Source organism: Balaenoptera physalus (assembly GCF_965194825.1).
Source record: "Balaenoptera physalus genome assembly, chromosome: 15".
Classification (NCBI taxonomy): Eukaryota; Metazoa; Chordata; class Mammalia; order Artiodactyla; family Balaenopteridae; genus Balaenoptera; species Balaenoptera physalus.
The window spans coordinates 10,947,464-10,959,529 of NC_138894.1; the positions used below are offsets into that span (position 1 = coordinate 10,947,464).

Genomic DNA, 12,066 nt, shown 5'->3' on the forward strand with positions numbered 1-12,066 from the left:
TCTCATTTTAAAAAATCAATAACCATTATCACATCTAAGATAATTAAAAATTCTTCATCAAAAATCCAGCCAGTATTCCAATAGTCCCTTTTATTGCCTTTTTAATGTACAAACTCTAAAAATTAAAATTGGAATCCCCCCAACTGCTTTTAAAAGCATTCATTGGTGATAATATTCACAATAAAATATATTAAACCATGAAACAAAACAAAAAAAAGCATAAATGATAAAAAGTTTAAGTTGTTCTTTACAATGTGATAAATCATGAGAAACTGAAACCAGTTTCCATCATCTTTTTTCAGGCTGCTGCTTCTTATTTTCCAAGAAGGAAAGAAAAAAAGGTTAAAGCCTGAAGTTGTCATTAGGGCTATTAGATCATCCCACCCTCTCTCCTTCCAGCCACAGGAGAGATTACAGTTCCTCAGTCCCTTAAAGTGAGGTGTGGCCACATGACTTGTTCTTACCAAAAGTTGTGAGTGGAAGTGATGAAATGTCAGTTCTCATCAGATAATGTAATTTCCATTAAAAGCCCCTCTGAAGCATTCTTTTCACCGTGCTATAGTGAGTGACTCAGGTTACTCCATCACCTGGGGTCCTGGAGGAACAGGTAGCAGATGAGAGAAACAAATTTGTTGTTTGAAGTCACTGAGAGTTTGAGGTTGTATGTTATCAAGGCATAACCTGGCCTACCTTGACTCATGCAAAGTGTTTAGGCTTGAGCAGGTGATTTCAGGGAAGGTCAAGCAATGGCTAATAACCTTTTAGCGAGAACCCTCTTGAGGGACCATTGGATTCACCTCTTATGATTTTACTGAATTGATCTGTGCTGTCGTTTAGGTAGAGCAGTGGGATCTTAATTCTTCGGGCTTTGACATTATTATAAGCGGAATACAATAATTAAAAGAGCACCCTGACAAATAAAACACCTTAGATGTATAAAATATTAAATGGACCTGAAGTTGAAACAAAAGATGAAACCCTGGCCTGGAGCGTCATGTCTCTGCCCTTCCGTTACCTTGGACAGCTCCCTGCATTTCTGGGCCTCGGTTTCCTGTTCTGTAATGATAATCATTATTACAAAAGTGACACTACTGGGCATCTTACACGGGCTAGATAGTTCCGTGGAACTTAATTTATTTAATCCTTACAACTAGCTTTCAGTAGTTAATTTTTTGTACCATTTTTAAAAACACAAAACTGGAAACATATTTAGAGAGGCTGCATAATTGCCCAACAATAGCTGCACATGGAGGGGGTACTTCCAAAGCCATCCTCAACTAAAGGTTTAAGGTCCATTTCTTGTTCTAAAATCCTGTGGATTTTTTGGTGTAAGGCTATGCACAACTAGTAAAACCACATTGTCAAAAAGAGAATAATGTTTTCTCCAACAAAAAGAATCGTTCTTTTATTTGCAATCATATTTTCCATCGTGTGACAGAGCACATACTTTATGAAGATCAAGGACTCTGCTATTAATATTCCCTGGCCTGTGCACTATCAAAGGGATTCAAAGCATCAAACCTTTATGATAGAATTCAGATGCTAACCATAATGTAGACTAACTCTGAAACACAAATATTCCCCCTGAGAGCTTGCGCAGACTTTCTTTCCTTTTTTCTTTTTCTTTCTTTCTTTCCTTCTTTCCTTCTTTCCTTTCTTTCTTTCTTTCTTTCTTCCTCCCTTCCTTTCTTTCTTTTTTTTGTAAATTCTTTTCTTTTTTTATTGAAGTATAGTTGTTTACAATGTGTTAGTTTCAGGTGTACAGCAAAGTGATTCAGTTATACATCTATATATATCTACTTTTTCAGATTCTTTTCCCTTATAGGTTATTACAAAATATTGAGTATAGTTCCCTGTGCTATTCAGTAGGTCCTTGTTGGTTATTTATTTTATATATAGTAGTGTGTATATGTTAATTCCAAACTCCTAATTTTTTCCTCCCCCCCTTCTCCTTTGGTAACCATAAGTTTGTTTTCTATGTCTGTAAGTCTATTTCTGTTTTGTATATAAGTTCTTTTGTATCATTTTTTTTAGATTCCACATATAAGTGATATCATATGATATTTGTCTTTCTCTGACACAGACTATTTCTTTGCTGACACCTTTCTTTTCAGAATAATTCAAAGACTTGTTAATTCATGGTCATAAAGACATTTTGCCAGACACGTTGTATGGTTTTACAATACCAGACTTACAACACCAAATTTAACTTGTGGTTAAAATATTGGAAATTAAAGTAATGATGTTTAGAGAAGGTAGAATTCACTTTATGGAAAACACTGCTTAGGCATGTGTGTCTGTGTGTGTGTGTGTCTGTGTGTGTGTCTGTGTGTGTGTGTTACAGCTATGATATCTGCTCTCAGACCGCCACTACCAGCTCCATACATAATGGCCAATTCTTGATTCCCCATTTAGGGAACTCACACTAGACTTGGCAGAGAGAATTGTGTCTCTCCTTCTGCATCTTCATCTCAGCTAATGTTATTATTTTACTGTCATACATTAATGTTTTAATTTTGTTTTTCATCATTTCTGGTCTCCATCTGAGCATCTTAAATATATTGGTCCTCATCTTAACTGAATATTCCTGAAATCTTTACAGTTAGGTTAAATAATAGGGAGAGGTAGGAACACCAAAGTCTGTCAATACATTGTTCAATGTCATTACCCCGCCTCCCAGTGGCTTTCCAAGGCTGCTAATTAACACCCGACCATGATATCTTAAGTACAGGTGAACGATTACTGAAGTAGGTTTCTTTAATAATGGTGTTCAGGAAAGTTCAGAAAGTCAGGGCAGCCTAAAATTCCATATCAAAGTTCTTATTGAGTATGAGAGAGGACAATGGTACAGGAGGTGAGAGGAACAGGGAAAATACTGGAGGTACCCTCTGTCCTCAAGAATATTATTTTCTTGAATGGAAAGACCACCAAACCACATGAAACAGCTCAAAAAGTTATAGGATTAACAGTTAGGTACTGGAGTCTGTTGAGACTTTGAAACGGCAGGCTGAAATTTTGGTTTATTTCCAACTAGGCTGTTTGCCATGGAAATGTTTTTTGAGAATGCTAGAAAGACTAACATAGGCTTGTAAAATGTGTCAGTTAGCTTGGAAGGAAAATGTTGAACAAAACCATAGTTAATTCTAGCATTTAATGCAAAATGCGTATTCGTAGAGGTGTAAATGTGGTAGCAGTTACAGTCATCGATGAGGCCTTAGTTCAAGTAAATTTGGAAACTGCAAAGGCATCTAGTTTTCTTGGAATATCTGAGTAAAAAGCTTCTAATAGGATGAAATCCACATAAATAGTGGGCTCAACCCACCATCTCCCAAAGCTACTATCCTCATCCTGCAGCATGAACCTTTCTGGGGTTTATCTGCCTTACCCTAGGTTACAGCAATTTACCTAATAATTGAACAGACTTAAACCTGGGGCTTCATGAATTGATTTTTTTTCTTTTTAAGAATAATGCCATGGAAAACCTACCAAGGAATAAGGCACGCAGCAGACAAAATGAGCAGATTACTCTGTATATTAAAGAAGATTGTCAGTATGCTACATTTCTTCTTATTCCCTTATTGCTGTGGGCTTTATTCATACTCTGAACTAGATGAAAGATAACTGAAAACAAAGGGAAAACAGTAGAAGTTGCAAAGGCTGGATAAATAAAGATATTGGTGGAACCCAGAGTTGCCTTCATTTAATTCTCCTCCTCATCTCTCCTTTGGTTCACTCCCTCCTATTACATTTTGTACCTATCTATCTTATCCACTAAGACTTTAAGTTCCCTTGAGGGAAAGGACTATGTCTTACCCATCTTTATCTTTTGGAATTATTCATTCATTCATCCATACATCAGTCATTCCATAAGTGTTACTGAGAGCCTAATATATTCCAGAAGCTTGGGATACATCAGTGAACAAAACAGATGGAGGTGAAAGACAGATCAAGACAACACATAATGAATAAGTAAATTAAATAGTATTATAGAAAGTGATAAATTTTATGGAAAAAGAAAAAATGAGCACAGGGTGAGGAGGATTGGGACTTGGGGTTGGATATATTATTAAACTGCAGTATTAACAATGGTGATCAGAGTATGCTTCGCTAAGAAGGTGATGACAGAGCTAAGACTGAAAGGAGGTGAGAAAGTGAGCCAAGCAGGGAACTGGGGGAGGAGAAAGCACTTCAGACAGAGGGAAGAGCTGGGACATAGGCCCTGGAGAAGAAGCATCCCTGGTATGTTTGAGGAACACAATGGAGGTGAGTTCAGCTGAAATTAACTGACCCCAGGGGAGTGCAGTAGAAATGGAAGTCAAAGTTCATGGGGGGCCAGATTGTGTAGAGCCACGTGGGCCAGCAGAAGACCTTTGGTTTTTACCCTGAGATGGGAGCCGCTGCAGGAGGGACGTGAGGTATCTTATGTTTTAAATGGTCATTCTGCTGCTGTGTGGACAATAGACTATAAACATGCAAATTTATGTCAAAAAAGAAAGCAAATACCACCAGAACTTAAAAAAATAAAATCAAAGCTGAGTTTATATACTTGTCAGGCAAGGAAACACATCAGTGAAAAAGTTTACTAATTCATGAATTGGGAAAAGTCAGGGTTTTTTAAGTGCCAGAAAGAGGAAAGGGGGGTTCATGGGGGTGATGCTAATCTAAGATTGAAAACCAGCACCCTCATAGGAAAGAACAGTGCTGGATCAAACAGGGAACTTTGTTCACTGGGCAGAAACAAGTCTTCAGTTAGGTCTAATAAGGGTCTGGCCTAGGGGTCACTCAAAGTTCACAGTCCTTTATCAGCTTCAGTTGGTTTGAACCAGTTGCGGTATAACATAGCATCCCATTTTGATATCTCCTAGGCAAGGGCTGTAAGTGGAAAATTTTCCTTTTACAGTTGGGCACAGAGAAACCTGTTAGGAAGTTCTTGCAGAAATCCAGGCAGAAGATGATGGGGCTCATCCCAGAGTATACCATGGAGGTGATGAGAAACAGCAACTGATGGTTGGAGTTGCCCTGGAGACAGGAAAAGCTGTGGGTGGAAACGGTTTGGGGAGCAGATTAGGAGTTCATGTGAGTTTAAGATGTCAAATAGATGCAGCAACAGGGACAGTGAGGTCTGGCTGGTGACATAAAGTTGAGACTTGAAAAAGAGTATAGATGGTGTCAAATACCAGGAGCCCATATGCAGTCAACCACTGAGCCAGTGAGATGGAGCCCTGGGGACTCCAACAGTATTTTCCCCTTCAGGTCCCAAATTTTAATTCATATATATTTTTATTGCAATGAAAGTATTCTTGTAAGCCTCCTTAGATATTTTGTGGAATGAAGTGGGAGTATAAATCAATGATCATTGCAACTTTCACTGTGCCTCATATGGTGTTTTAATTTCCCCCAATTTATTAGATATCATTATACAGATAAGGAAACTGAGGCCAGAATAGTTGAGTAGTTTGCCTAGCATCATGTAGCTAATAAAGGCTGGGCTGGGATTTAAGCCCAAGTTCACCTGAGTCCCTTTTAACTCTGCTTCCGATAGTTTACTAATCTGGGTAGAGAACAAAGTTGACTAGAAGGTGAGGAGTCCCAACTGTTTGTAGTTCTGGCATGTTCCAATTTAGTGCAATAGTCTTTAAACTTGAGCATGTATCAGAATCACCCAATGGCTTGTTAAAAGACAGACTGCAGGACCTCAACCCAGAGTTTCTGATTCCACATGGCCGGGATGTGGTCTGCTAATGTGCATGTCTGATAAGTTCCCAGGTGATGCTGACGCTGCTGGTCTGGGGACGACACTGTGAGAAGCACAGGTTTAGCCGCTTTTCGCTGATTCTGCCAGTGAAATAGCCTGCCAAATGCCCAGGTCTCTCTAATTCCCCAAAGGGGATTAGAGGGGTGTCTGCTGCTAATTGGAACTTCAGAAGGGTCCTTGGTGATAATTCCTTCGCTTTTTTTTTTTTTCTTTTTTTTGGCCGCACTGTGCAGCTCGCGAAATCTTAATTCCCTGACCAGGGATCGAACCCGGGCCCCGGCAGTGGAAGCTCGGAGTCTTAACCACTGGACTGCCAGGGAATTCCCAGTTCCTTCAGTTTTAACGTAGTTCTCTCCTTCCCAAGGCACATGGCTGTTGGGGGAGAGGGGATGATGGGGTGATGGCGGTTCAACTCCAGGTGCTCTCCAACACAGTTTACCAAGCTGTCCAGTAAGTTCTTCTTTTATTATTATTCTCCCAGCAGTCTCTTTGCCCTTTCCTGGGAACAAACTTCCATCATCACCCTTGTGACTCGCAACATCCATCAGGCACAGGGGGGGTACAGGTATGGTGGGCCCTAAATGCTTACACAGCTATTGGGGGTGGGGGGCTTAAAGAACAAGAATACAAGCTTATAAACACACAATTAGATGCAGGGCCTTGGAAGAAACTTGTGCAAGAGAGGGGCCCTAAAGCTTAAGCTTCATTAGCTTCATGGGAAATCAGCCTCTGATCAAACAGGTCTGTATATGTCTAAGCTCCAATTATAGCCATATGCTTAGTTCCCATGGGGCTCTTGAGCCTCAGGCTAATCAGAGGATGTGGTCGATTCCTGTGTAAGAGAACCTGAGCATTTCATGGTTGAAGAGGCTTGTCTGCCCTGAACCTGGTAGTCGGTGAAGGGCTGCTGAGTCCTTGTGCCGCACATTGAAGGTAAGTTTTGACCCAGCTAAGGCACTCAGTTACTTATCCTTGGGCTTGATTTCTTAGGTGAGTTAAAAGCCTTCCAGATACAAACATGGAAAAGCCAACTTAGAGATAATACTAATTATTCCTATTTAATTATATCGAGAACAAAATTCGATTAAATTCTGACTCTAATATTCAGAAAAGTAAAAGTGCTTTTCAAAAATCAGGGTAAGGCTATTAAAATATAAAGTGCTTGCTTGACAAAGAAGACTACTGCATAGGCTAGCACTTTGAGTTCCTTTTGTTAAGTCTTCCTGAAATTTTATTTTCCCATGAAGTTTGTTCCAAGACCTATTAGGGGTGGACTTGGCCTTCATACGAGGATTCACTCAACAAATCCTCCTAAGCATAAGCAAACGGCTCTGTAGTTAGGGGAAGTTACTAAGATAGTTACTAAATTAGGAATTAGGGGAAGTTACTAATTGATTAAAGAGGGAGTTTGTAGCGAACAGCCACGCCCACGAAGAACCTTTACCTAAGATGAAAAGGGCATCTAAGAGGCATGAGGTGGCTTCCTGAAGGAAGAGAGACCGCATTTGTGTTGAGCCTTGAAGGAAATATGTGAATAAAATGTCTTAAGAATTATTCCAAGACGGAGAAAGCCAGCATGAACATTGGACGCTGTTCCGAAGAACAGTCTGCCCTCTGCCTCCAGGGACACTGCTGCTTTACACACACACACACATACACACACACACACACACACACACACACACACCCCAAAGGGCTTTCCCGCAGCAAAGTGGGCACAATCCAAGGGCAGGAGGATTCCATTAAGCGTTCCTGGGTTTTGTGTCTTGAAGGCTACAAAGATGAATAGAGCAGGTCCGCGTCCCCAAGGCAGCGCCACCAGGAACTCAATCAGGCCGTGGGTATTCTCGAAGCGGCTGCGAGGCGGAGGTGCGGCCAGGAGGAGTCACTGGAATGGATTTTCCGCGCTGGGCCTCGAGGTCTGGACGCGCACTCAGTCCTCTAGAAGGCTCTCGCATTGCAGTACCAGGGATGCAGGGGTTCGTCCCTTGCTCACAGCAGCGTCCCAGCCTGCCCCAGCGCCCCGCAGCCCCTCCCCGGCCCCGCCCCCGTACCAGGGCGGCTGCGCGTCCAGGCCTCCGGGTCCTCACGTGATCGCCGTCACTGCCTCCGCGAAGCCTGAGCCGCCATCATAAGTCCTGGCTGCTGGGCCCTGGCCTGCCTCCCTCCTCCTCCTCCCCGGCGGGCCAGCGGTGACGGGTTGGGGGTGTGCTGCCCTCGTCCCGCCTGGCCACTGAAGCCGAGGGCCTCCGAGGGCGGGACGAGGAGTTCCGACCCACGGACCCCGGGGCGGGCAGACAGACGGGCGGGCCGCCCAGGTGACGACACGGCGGGGGCGGTGCCCAGGGCTGCGCCCCGCCCCTCGCAGGCCAGCGCCCAGAGCCCGCGGCCCGTGCCCGTTTCCAGTATGGCCGCCTGCTGTGCTTGACCCGCGGCCTCTCCGCTTCGACTCTCCGTAAGCGATGCCGAGGCCGAGGCCGTGAGTGACACTCTCGCTCACACGCACGCACGGACCCAGACCCACGCCCGGAGTCCGAGCCCTGGGCCCGGAACCGCCCTCGCCCCCGGCGCCGCGGCCAGAGCCCGGACCACGGCTCCCGCGCCGCCGCCGCCGACTAGCCGAGAAGGACCGCGCCGGATCTCGAGCGCGGCGGCCCGCGGCCGGCAGGGATGGGGAAGCGGGCCGGAGGAGGAGCAGCAGGAGCCGCCGCCGCCTCCACGTCCCCCGGGGCCGGTCTGGAGCCCGCGGCCAGCCGCGGCGGGGGCCCGCGGAGCGCGGCCGCCGGCTTCCTGGGAGCGCTGCACCTGGTGATGACCCTCGTCGTGGCCGCGGCGCGGGCCGAGAAGGAAGGTGGGTGTCAGCCGGCCGGCATCTCCCGGGCCCGGCCCCGCGGCTGTCACCGCGCCCTCGCGGAGGCCGCTGCCGGGCTGCGACCGGGGAGGAAGGGCTGCGGCTCTGGGCTCGGAGGGCGGCCGAGCGCGGGGCTCGGTCCGGCGCGAAGTTGCTCGGTCGAGTCCCGTCCCGAGCCGGGAACTTGCGGTTCGGATGCCAACTCGCGGCGTTGGCCGCACGGAGTTGCTCTTGTTCTCCGTGATTCCTTCCCCTCGTCTTCCCTCTTGTCTCCTGTCACTGCCATTTCAAAACTTCCTGAGTTCTCATATATTATTGCCACTTGGCTCACTAGGTAGGAGGGGCATATTTTTAGACTTGATTGCTGTTAATAGGCAAATTTGAGGACGCTTTTTTTTGGGTTGCGGTTTTAATAGCGGCGTGCGAACAGAGCTCACTTTAAAATGTAAAAATAGCGAGACTGGTGGAGAGGCTTCAAGACAGCTTACCGAATTTTACTTTGCATTTGTTCAAACATTTTGGGGGGAGGAATCTTGTTTTTTCAGCTTCCCTTTTCAGTATCGCTTTGCAGTATTGATGATTGTTTAGCTAACAATTCTGTCTTTCTGTAGCACAATTCTGCTTAGCTCTCTATTAAGCTATTGAAAGTCTGTTTATATTTTTTACCTGTTTTAAGATACCTAATTGGGTGTCATTGTCTTTAATGTGAAAGACTTTAAAAACCAATGTCAAGTTTCTAGTTTGCAAACCTTTATCTATAATTTACAGTTAAGGGCTGACCCCTATTTTTAAAACTCTCGTTAGTATTGTATGACTGTAACACCGGTACTTTTACAGGGTTAAAAATCATTTTGTAACCTAGAAGACCAGATCTGTAATTTTGTCATTACTACGTGTTTTTGAGCCTGGGGAAATGAGTGACCACAGAACCTTCATGAAGAAATCACTAAAAGTGAATGGTTTCTAAAAAGCTAAGCAAAACTTGTTAGTTTAGCTTCTGTTTCACACTAAACTGCCACTGAAAGAAAATAATTTCTTGCCACAATGACTTTAGGGTTGATGTTCTTTCTACTTTACGACTAAAGTCACTTGCTTTTTATTGTTACTGAGGGCAACAGCAAAGCAAACCAAATTAATGTTAAAGTGCAGTGTGTTTCAGTTTACTGTTTATTTTTTGGCTCAAAACAGTACATTCTCTCACTTAACTCTAAGCAACCTTAGTCTGGGTTAACATAGGTGGAAGTTATTCAGAGAATTGCCATCTGTAGAAAGGATTAATTGACAGAGGCAAGATTATTTCCTGAATAAAATATTGCTGCTTTAGGACTAGTCAGACCTGGGGTTGTCATAGTTAATCTTTGGTTACAGATCTGCAGTTGGTTCTTGTGTGGCCATGGTGCCCAGCACAGCCTGGCATGTAGTTGGTGTCCAATAAGTCTGAAATAGTACAATAAGTTAACGTCTCCTTGAGCTTAAAGTAGTACTTGGCAGGTATTGTGTCCTGCTTTTTCTCTGCCTTTGCTTACCTTGCACAGTGCCAGGCACACAGTAGGCATTTAACATGTGTTTGAGTGAGTGATTATATTCATGGGTCATGAGCACAGGGAACTAAAATGACTGAGTCTAGTGAAACCTTAAGTTTGTATTGTCATCCTGCTGCTTATTTTTCCAACAGCCATTTTATGTGCTAATTCTCGGTGTATAGTTAAGTAAACAGGTCCATTGTTTGAGAAACGTCAGCCTAGGTTATATTTGCTGATTTCCCTTTTGTATAGTTTATAAGTTTTAGTACACCTCTTCTAATACCCATAAATGTAAGCGTTAGGGGAGGAGAATACCTGCCAGGGTGTATACAAGGATGAAAAGATGTGGTCGAATCAGCCAGAGGTCCTGGCAGAATCAGACACCTTTTGTGGCCCATGTTTTGTCTGGATGAACAATTTGGATGGAGAAATTAGCTATTCAAGGTATTGATGGTAATTATACTAATATAGAACACAGGACTCTGCCCATCACAAATGGATCTGGCTCTAATCAAATATTCCATGAAGGTAGCTCCAAAAATGGCCAGTGCTTTCAGCCTCCTTGCTGATCAGATTCTAGTAGTTTTTGTTTGAGTAGAAGTGAGATTGATTTTCTTACATGAATGTGATACTGCAAATTTGGCACCATTCACCCCCCAAAGGATGCTGTTGGGTTTTTTTCCAGAAAATCTGGGCAGATTTCTGAAGGTAGCTGAGTTCACTTTGTCCATTTACATCCTGAGGACTTTTTGTGTTTATTTTGGCAGTATAAACCATCATAATTTTTCAAAGTTAAGACTTACCTGCAATTTTAATGATGTTTCTCTGGGCATTTTGTGTTTTAGTATATTTCTATTGCAGCAGAATCTCACTAGAAAATCTTCAAAACAAAATAAAACTCATTGTCTTTGGAAGGAAAGCAGCAGAAATAGCTAATGCAGTTTTTCATGTTTGGACTAGATGTTAATTTTAAGTCAGAAGCATGAGCCATTCTTTGTCTTAACATCCTGTATGTCTTAACACTCCTATATCTTAACATCTGTCTTCACTGATCTATGGGGGTGTGAGCCCAGAGAAAAGGGACCTTTGAAGATGTTTTGACTCTGCTCTACAGTTTGTAAGGACCTCTGAAAGAGTTGCCAGAGATAGAAGTTACTGTAATTACTACAACTAACTTACTTATTCTGGATTGGTGTCAAGATTTTTCTTGAAGCGAAGATCTAGATATTAAGAAGAGTTAAAACAGGGGTGTGTGTGTGTGTAGTGAAAAAATATTAAAATATATATAGTGAAAATATGTGTGTACATCTTAAACGTATAACTTTTAGTGGTATTTTTATTTGTAAATCAGCCCATTCATTATTACAAGCAAATAAGAGCTTTTAAAAAAAAGCATCATATATCATGTATAATATAGTTTCATTGTGAAATGTGTTTTTGGAGGGCATGGTTGTCTTTTAATTTATTATAAATGAAGAGCTACATTTTATGTATCTAGTAAATATAAAGTTGGATAAATTCTCAGGAATGTGATTGTTTTAGTCTGTGACAATTTATATTTGTGTCACGTGTTTTATCATTAATTGGCGATTTATGGCAGGGCGAAGTTTGACAGTCTTTCTTAGGACTTTTAAATTTGTCTACCAGATACTTTAGTTTCGTGCACAAATTAAAGCTGTATTTGTGACAGAAGTGCAGAAGGAGGGTACGAAAGTGTTCTGTCTCCAAAGCATATGAACAGAGTGCTTAGGAATAAAGGCCAGAAGAAAAGAGATAAAAACCTAATTTGATTAGGTTTTTTTGTCTTAGGATGGTAGAATTGATCAGGAGCGGTATTTACTTTCTTCTAATCAAATTATTACTTCCTAATGTAAAAATGTTTTTTAAGAGTGATTTTCTTAAGAGTGAAATGTTTTAATCCTTGCATGGGGGTAGAG

At 42.7% G+C, this 12,066-nt stretch overlaps 1 protein-coding gene across 2 annotated transcripts in view; it reads left to right on the forward strand.

Moving 5' to 3' along the window:
* Nucleotides 1–12,066, forward strand: part of TMEM131 (transmembrane protein 131) — a 220,321-nt gene that overhangs the window by 21,454 nt on the left and 186,801 nt on the right. For both annotated transcript variants that reach the window (XM_082427225.1, XM_082427226.1), the window contains exon 2: nucleotides 3,465–8,606. In XM_082427225.1, the coding sequence (XP_082283351.1) occupies nucleotides 8,426–8,606 (181 nt within the window). In that variant the 5' untranslated portion in view covers nucleotides 3,465–8,425. The remainder of the gene's footprint in view (nucleotides 1–3,464; nucleotides 8,607–12,066) is intronic.